The sequence below is a fragment of the Sinocyclocheilus rhinocerous genome, unplaced genomic scaffold (assembly GCF_001515625.1).
Source record: "Sinocyclocheilus rhinocerous isolate Xijiao unplaced genomic scaffold, SAMN03320098_v1.1 scaffold1716, whole genome shotgun sequence".
Lineage (NCBI taxonomy): Eukaryota > Metazoa > Chordata > Actinopteri > Cypriniformes > Cyprinidae > Sinocyclocheilus > Sinocyclocheilus rhinocerous.
In genome coordinates this window covers 212,855-221,444 of record NW_015657977.1, presented here as the reverse complement: position 1 = coordinate 221,444, position 8,590 = coordinate 212,855, and the positions used below count along the sequence as shown (strand labels likewise).

The window sequence follows — 8,590 nt, the reverse complement described above, 5'->3', positions numbered from 1 at the left end:
TTCTTAAAAAAAAAAAAAAAAAAAAACTTTTGATTCTCATAGTGTCTCAACCAGATAGACCATAAACAATTAAATAAGAGAAAACACATGAGCACATTTCTTCAAAATACTTCTAAAAACAAAATACAGAGGTTAAATTCATTACACTCTTCCTTTATGTGTGTTAGTTTGTGTTCATTGGATGAACTTATGCCTTACAATAATTCTGTTAAAGCCTGATGTATGGTTTTTTTTTTTTCTCTCTCTGGTTACACCACAGAACAAACTATTTGATACACAGGGGACTTGTAAACACCAATGGACACTTCAAATACAGTCTCCTGGATTTTTTTATGAAATATTTATTGAACCTTCACACAAATCTAAAATAAGTGCATATGTGTGTTATGTTTTGTATTAGCCTATATATCCGGCTTTTATAGTTCATATAGTTCATATAGTATGATATAGCAGGAATATGGAGCTTACATTCGAGGAAGAAAAACACCTCAATTTTAGTCAGAGGCCCAAACTTAGAGAAGAAGAAAAAAATTGTACAGTAATTTGGTGCAGATGTTGTTATTTATATGGCCAAAAAGTAAGATAAAATTCTGATAGTTTGTATGTAAATCAGTGATATTTTACAACAGTATACAGACTACTTACAGAGTGACAACTGATATTTAAGTGCAATTTGTCACAATAATAATCTTCCAATAATATGTCTTAGAAAGATAATATTTAAAAGCTTCATAATCAAAACTCTGTAGTTTTGATTTTGAGGGGCAAAACATATAATGCAATCCAATACAATGATTGAGAGACACATAAACATTCCTCAAAAAAAAAAACCTGTTGTATCATATTTGGTACATACATTTTAACATTATTTTTCATGATTTTACATTTACTGTATAAATGTATTAAAGATTTCTCAGCAAAAGGACGTGTGTACCATGACCTGAGGGTGCAACATTTTTAGAATTATACTAAAAGATATTTTACTAAAAAAAAAGTATGAACTATCAGTCAGAGTGCAAGAAGCAAGTAGTAGATTGTGTGGAACATGTGTTTCAGCAAAGTTGTGAAATTCATGCATCAAATATGATAGACATAATCTTAAACATTCTATAAAATATTTTGTAGACCTCAGCATATTGATGCGATATCTATTCATTTTATACACCGGTTTTAAACCTTATTATGATTCTTAAGTAAAAAAAAAAAGACATTAAGTATAACATATAAATGCCCACAACCAGATGTTAACGTGTTAATATATTGCTAAAATACAAAAAGCTTAGTTACCTGCACATGCTTTTTCAATACAGCAGCATTCTTTACCTGGACCCGGACATGCGCCTTCAGTAGTAAATTGGCAGCTACTGCCCTCTAGTGGTGAGCTTTGGTTTAAAAATCAACTGTTTTAATTTCATGTTGCTGCAAAGGACATGTGCTTTATAAAAAACAATGCATGTTTAAAGCATGATGCGCTTAAATTATGAGCATTAAATAAGGTTTTCACACGTACTACACGGCACTCACTTATATGAATACCAAGCTAAATCTAATCTACCCGTGTAAAAAACACAAATATTAAATATAAATAATGAATTAACTAAGTTCGCAAGTTCTATCGTAATGAAAAGGATGCGTATGGATGTTTCATTTGAACGTTAGTGTAACGCATTTGTGTCTGGCATTCTGTGCGGTCATCCCCCCTCGCTATCAGGACCCCAGCCAGGCAAGATGGCGGAACCCAACCAAGTCGCCGGGGAGTTTGAAAACTGGCTGAACGAGCGGTTGGACTCCCTCGAAGTAGACAGAGAAGTTTATGGAGCGTATATACTCGGAGTGCTTCAGGAAGAGGAAAGTGATGAAGAGCAAAAGGATGCTCTTCAGGGCATTCTCTCAGCTTTTCTGGTCAGTGCAGGCGCATGTTCATGCACGACGCTCGCACGCTCAACTCAGCTGTCAAGACATTTCACACGAGTGACTCTGCTGTTATGAACACTGACTGTACACTTTTACCATTGATGTGACAAACTCATTATAAACCAGAAAGACATGTATATATTATAAACTGAATTCCTTAATTGGCCCTTCATTTGAGCAGTTTAAGTGTGAAACTTGATGGCCTGTTGCCATTGACTGGTATTATGTTCATTATTGCCAAGTTATTTAATCAAAAATAATCGAACACGAGCAACTTATTTTCAGATGTCATTTATGTTGTAAATGTAAACTATATTTGAATGTAGGTTTACGTAAAGTGTGTGCTGAGAGAGATTTGTGTTAATGGTGTGAAGTCACTGCAGCCATCCAAATACTGTAGTCGTTTGCATGAACGATGTAGGCTTGTGTTAGTAAAGAGAGCTCGCTTTATTCTCGTAGGAAGAAGACACGCTTGAGGAGGTTTGCCAGCAGATCTTAAAACAGTGGACTGAGTGCTGCAGCAGATCTGTGGTCAAGGGTACTCAGGCAGATGGTAAGTGCGTGGAGAGCTGAAATTAGAAAAGGTCAGTCACACTCACAAGTGACCCCATTTAACAGTGCAAGTGATCCGAGTTTACATATTCTAAAAACGTTTGCACTATGCGTTACTGTTCAAAAGTTTGTGGTAAGATTTTTGTTTTTAAGAAATTAATACTTTTATTCAGCAAGGAAGCATTAAACTGGTCAAACGTGACCGTAATGACATTCATAATGTTAAAATGGTTTCAAATAAACTTTTGAACTACAAAAAAATAAAAAAGGCATCAGTTTCTAAAATACTAAGCAGCACAACTGTTTTCAACATTGATAATAATAATAAGAAATGTTTCTTGAGCAGCAAATCAGCATATTAGAATGATTTCTGAAGGACGCTGAAGACTGGAGTAATGACTGCTGAAAATCCAGCTTTGTATCACTGGAATAAATTGCATATTAAAATATATTCAAATAAAAAAGTGAATTACAGTTAATATTGTAATAATATGTCACAATTTTTACTGTATTTTGATTAAATAAATGCAGCCTTGGTGAGCATGAGAGGCTTTTCAAAAACAATTTTACTGACCCCAAACTGTTGAAGTGCTGTACAAATTCTTATTATTTTTATTTTCTCACTTTTTTGTGTGTAACAACTTTTGTATAACCCATTCTTTTCATAATATTCTCTGTATTATTTAATAGTACAAGATAATAGTGATGTAAACATTTGATTTTTAAGGTATATATATTTTTTTGGGGGGGCGGGGAATTGTCTTTGGTTATTCTATTTTCAGATGAGGTTCAGGCGATTGCCAGTTTGATAGAGAAGCAGGCACAGATTGTGGTCAAACAAAAGGAGGTGTCAGAGGAGGCCAAGAAGAGGAAAGAGGTTCTACTGGCACAGTATGCTCATGTCACAGATGAGGAGGAATATCCTTTTAACACATATATGCTGTAATGTTGTATTTCTATGATGCTTTGTTGAGAACAACGCGTCACTGAATCTCTCTCAAGGTCAGGGTTCAGATGATCCAGTGTGAAGCAGTTTCTTTAACATTTGTACTGAAGATGATGAGGAAGAACAAGCTGCAGTGGGGCTTCCCAGTGAAAAATGTATCCTTTTTTACACCATCACTTTTACTGTGTAATAAACACAATCAGTTGTAGAAGCAGCTGTAGTATGATCTGCATTGATTAGACTAAATATCTGTATCTACATGAACTGTTCCCTTCACTGCCAGCCCCAGCCATGTTCAAAAACACCAATGTCGAGGAAGTTTTGAACCGCCGCAAACAACAGCGTGACCAGGCCAGAGAGGACGCGCAGAAGAAGAAAGAACAAGACAAGATGCAACGCGAGAAAGACAAACTAGCCAAGCAGGAACGCAAGGACAAAGAAAAGAAACGCACACAGAAGGGAGAACGCAAGAGATAGACAGAAAACACAGAGCACGAAAACTTTCGCAGACTATACAATACCAAGGTCATTTACCTAGAAGAGAAAAATGCAATGAGACCTCAGCAAACAGTGTCCCAACTAACAATATATGCATCCATATCACGTTTTGGGTCCGATATTGCTTATTGAATGATAATGTTGGGCCTATTTAGCTGTTTTCTTGGCTTGTACAAAACAAATCAAAAACCAGCAAACTGAGTGAGAATTGTGTCACGACCCATTCATTTATTACAGGTGCTGACTGTTGTGCTACTCATTTAAAGGTAAATCTCACACAACCTGTCAAAACCATGTTCAGGTTGCATTTCAACCCAAAAACCATAATTAAAATTTTTGGTTAAAGACCACTTCCCCTAATTGTCATTACTGTATTACATAAATATTTTAATTGTAAATTGAAAATAACGTGGCTATGCAAAATATCTTCATAATCCTAAAACATGCTTCATTTTCTTTTTGGTGTGTGTGTGTGTATATATATATATATTTTTTTTTTTTTTTAAAGTGACCTGGACATGTTTCCATGAGATTCACTTTTTAACATGTTTAGAAAAGTTAAAAGTGAAATTCACTCTCTAACATTTACCAGCGGATAACCAACATGCTTGTGTCTAAAAACAGCATAAATCCCCATCTTATTGCCTTGAGGGACTTTCAAATAACCTGTGAACCTGTGTTTTTACATGTTTTCCATAGGCTGCTCCTCAGTAGCACTCCAGTGATTTTTAACACACAGCTCAAGACATAAAAACATATCTATATTTATTCAGCTCACAAGCTTTTTCAGAAACCAACGGAAGCCTTCTCGTCATGTAGCAATATATGGAGGGCTCAGAGACAACCCAAAGACAGAGAAACATAACTGCTAATCAGTGTGGAGAGAAGGCGAGGGGCGACATATGTAGTTTTATGTTTATTGCCCTTGGTAGATGTTTCTGTCTAAATTGTGGTTTTATTTTTATTGTAGGACAGTGATGAACCTAAAGTGAGAAGGGTATGTATGTGTGCACATATATATCAATTGACAACTGTTCATTTGAAGCTGCTACATATTGTGCCAATTACCTTGTGGACTGCCTTCTGTTCTCATATATTACATTAGGTTGCACTGTAGGCAAACCAATATCTTTAAACCTTTAGGCCTGGTTTCACAGACAGGGCTTAGGTTAAGCCAGGATTAGGCCATAGTTCAATTAGGACATTTAAGTATCTTTTATAAACGTGCCTTAGAAAATAACATTACTTGTGAGCATCTTGAGACAAACAATGGCACTGACATATTTTAAGATATGTCTGCGCAAGTTTCTTTCAGTTAAAACAGCCCAGACATGCGTTTTAGTCTGGGACTAGGCTTAAGCCTTGTCTGAAACCGGGGGATCGTGTCTGTTAACTTGTAAGATCAGGTGATTGAGACATTCTTTTATCAGAGCCACAATATTTAACATTTTGTACTCAAAAATATCCTGAAATTGGTACAATAAATTGAGCTGTGTAAATGAATGTGTTCACTCTTGACTAATATAACTAGGTTTTCTACCACAGCCACAAGGTGCGGTTTTTAAATTTGATGTTGTTAGGCAAATGGTAGATGCTTTTTTTTATCCTACAGACTCAGTTTGATTTAAAGGGAACATCAGAAGCTATACTTTGCTTGTAAACTCTGGGTGTCACTGCCGATTGCTGAAGATGTTATAATTTCTCAATGAATCTTCTATTATTATGCAATAAGAGCTCGGACTCTTAAACACTGATGACTGGTGAAACTGTTTTCATCTATCCAAACACTGCTTCGCTTACCTCTGATGGTTTTCTTTACATCAACACAACTTAAATGTCAAATCTTGGCCATATTCAGGTGTCAAACATGAAAAATATCCAAATGATTTTATAATGGAAATCATCTAGCAAGGTACACTCTTCAGTTTATGTTTATTCTGTTAAGTCTCAACTGCTTGATATCAGTGGGCATTTAAGGAAAAATTTATTATTTGCTGGGTAAATGTTTAGGATTTTCAGAACTGAATGAGAGTGAGGAACTTGTTTACAAATGGTTTTCATAACTCAGCCAACCAACTGGTTTTGGCAAGTTTATCATAACAGTCAAACTCACTGTAGTTTTACTGAATGATTTTACCAGTGGTTTCGTTTTATACAGACTGTGATCTGCATTTTTTGTTTAATTAGAGCATTGATTACCATTGTATTTTGAATCAATGATTAATTAAATAAACAGTAGTTTTACGCACCACTCTGTGAGTTCTGGGATTTTGTGTTTTAGTTTAATTGTTAAACTTCAACAAAAGCATAAGCAAAGAAACAAAAGCAATACGAGTACACGTCATGAACTATATCAGTCTAGCATTTTCTAATAGCATGTCGTTGACATCATTTATTTCAGTCCATGAATGATGTTACTCTCAGCTACTCAATAGATCTTCTAACGAGTTGCATAAGACAGATTGACCACATACATACATACATACATGGAAAAACAGAGAATGAAATACTGAGTTGAATTCAGAATTGAGATAAACAAATTGCAAATAAATAAATTCACTTTCAAATTTTCCAAAAAACAAAACCGATTTAGGAAAGATTTGCGATTATCATTGCTTATCCAGGGAGACCACTAAAAACCAAGTACTGATGCCAAAGAATCATGTTTATAAATAAGTAAAATAATAAAAGGACAACTGGAACACGTCCTGTTGATCATAAATACTGTTGTTACCTGAATGTGTGTATCACTGGACCTAAAATTAGCTGAGGATTTTGAATAGATTGTAGGAGACACTAATTAAACTGTCAAAAAAAAAAAAACTTGAACTCAAATAATTTTTGCTTTCTGTTTAACTATTTATACATTTCTAGGTCAACTGGGCGAAAATATCCCATTATCCTCTAAAGCCACAGATCTTACTCTTGCCATACATTCTGTTCCATTATCACCATAAACCAGTTAAAAGGTCCCTCTTCTGATTTCATCTCTCTTTCTGTCACTGTTAAATCATTCGTTCATACTCTCTCAAAACGTCTTGTTTTTACTGGCAGTTCTTCTGGGGTCCTTGGACAAAATAGCTTAGTACTGATCTTACTGCCATAATTCCATGTGTTTTGGAGAATTTGATTATAATCTGATTGGTGGTTTTCACAGAAGACTGATAAATATTAATGAACTAAGAATTCCATCTGCTGCCCACAACTGAGCCTAACGTATCACTTTAGTGGAATAACTTAAATAACTCATTCATTCTTCTTAAAATGCAATCCCATCACCTCTTGTGGCTTTTTCGACAGGTTAGATCAATGTTACTTTGTGTCAAAAAACAGACACACACAAAAAAATGTATACCTGCCGGAAAGTGATCACAGGGTAGTCAGTGCTCTCTCCAAGCTGCTTTGCTCAGGACTGTCTTGACCTAAAGGGGAGCAGGTACCCATCTCGTCTCTCTCCTCTAGGTAACTGTTTGTTTTGGGCAAAGTCATTTGCAATGCACACCAAAGAGCGGTCCGGGCCTTTCTGGTGTTGCTGCACAGGTCCTTCACTGCAGAAGCCAACAGAAGGATCTCTGTGAGATGTGAAAAACACACAAGATACATCTATATTAACTAAGCAAATGTTTTGTTACTGAGCAGTAAAACTAAGGCTGAATGGGACTTTACCGAGCCCTGCCATCTTCCACTTACTTAAGCCACCTTTCCACTGTCTCCGACATTTGGATACAATTGTCGCATTTCTCCCCCTAGTGGCAGTCACCCAGAACAACCATTACCCTTGGCTAATTCACCATGGTAAAATGAATTATTTTAATGAATATTAGGGCTGTGACGGTCGCTGTGACAACCGTCTACTGCCACCAGCGGTAGTGCATGTGATGTCACGCACTCTATAACAAGCATAATGCGAAGTTTTGTATGCAAGTGTAATAACAGTAATAGTTGCAAATTGTTTTATTTAGACTATAAGTCTATGGTAATTCATAAATTACCTCAAACGCCATACACAGCGTTTTCTTTAGATTGGCAGGTTTGAGTAGGGATGTAACGATTACCGGTTTGACGATAAATCATGATAAAATTCCCCACGGTTAGTATTACCGTTTCATATTTTAATTATCATTATAACTGTATTCGATTACCACGATTTGAACAACTGATGATAAATAAATACTGTAGCATAAAGCACAGTTTTAAGTAACAGTCTCATGTGCGCACATCACGCAGAGTAGTTTTGTTTTGTGTGAAAAGACGGCAGAAAAGCTGGGAGGTTTTAAGAAAGTGCTAAGGGCATAGGCGCCGATCCCTGAGCACCCACAGAAAAACACGAGATAGTCTCCGTTCATTTTAACCAATAAGAAATGGATTGCAGCTTTTACGACTTTATTCTTGTTTTCATAGTTCATTTGAAGCTGTTTTTGGAGTTATTTTAATGGCAAATGTAAAGAGTGCATTATTGTAATACGAGAGGGTGCCAGCACGAATCTCTTGGCTTGCAGCGGGCTTGCTCTCCCATATATATATATATATATATATAGTGATCATGGCTCTGCGCTGATCAGATATTACGTGTGTGCACCCTCAAACTTTCTCCTGTGTACACGCGAATAAGTGCTTATTGTAAACAGGTATTTATGAAATCATTTTATTTAGTGAAGCGCAACCCTCATAGAAAGAATG

General features: G+C 35.9%; 2 protein-coding genes across 4 annotated transcripts in view; one reads left to right on the top strand and one right to left on the bottom strand.

The window, feature by feature from the left end:
* The first annotated feature begins 1,699 nt into the window (after positions 1–1,699).
* On the top strand, positions 1,700–4,103 carry LOC107721961 (coiled-coil domain-containing protein 43). The gene is made up of 5 exons (XM_016530189.1): positions 1,700–1,902; positions 2,374–2,467; positions 3,249–3,384; positions 3,518–3,567; positions 3,702–4,103. Exons 1-5 carry the CDS (start codon positions 1,729–1,731, stop codon positions 3,887–3,889), a joined length of 642 nt encoding a protein of 213 aa, XP_016385675.1. The 5' UTR covers positions 1,700–1,728; the 3' UTR covers positions 3,890–4,103.
* A 2,074-nt stretch (positions 4,104–6,177) lies between these two features.
* The window catches only part of LOC107721968 (meiosis-specific coiled-coil domain-containing protein MEIOC-like), a 9,614-nt gene continuing 7,201 nt past the window's right edge, over positions 6,178–8,590 (bottom strand). For 2 of the 3 annotated variants that reach the window (XM_016530199.1, XM_016530200.1), the window contains one exon: positions 6,178–7,482. In XM_016530199.1, coding sequence (XP_016385685.1) covers positions 7,280–7,482 — 203 coding nt within the window. In that variant the 3' untranslated portion in view covers positions 6,178–7,279. The remainder of the gene's footprint in view (positions 7,483–8,590) is intronic. The other variant, XM_016530201.1, reaches the window with a different exon arrangement.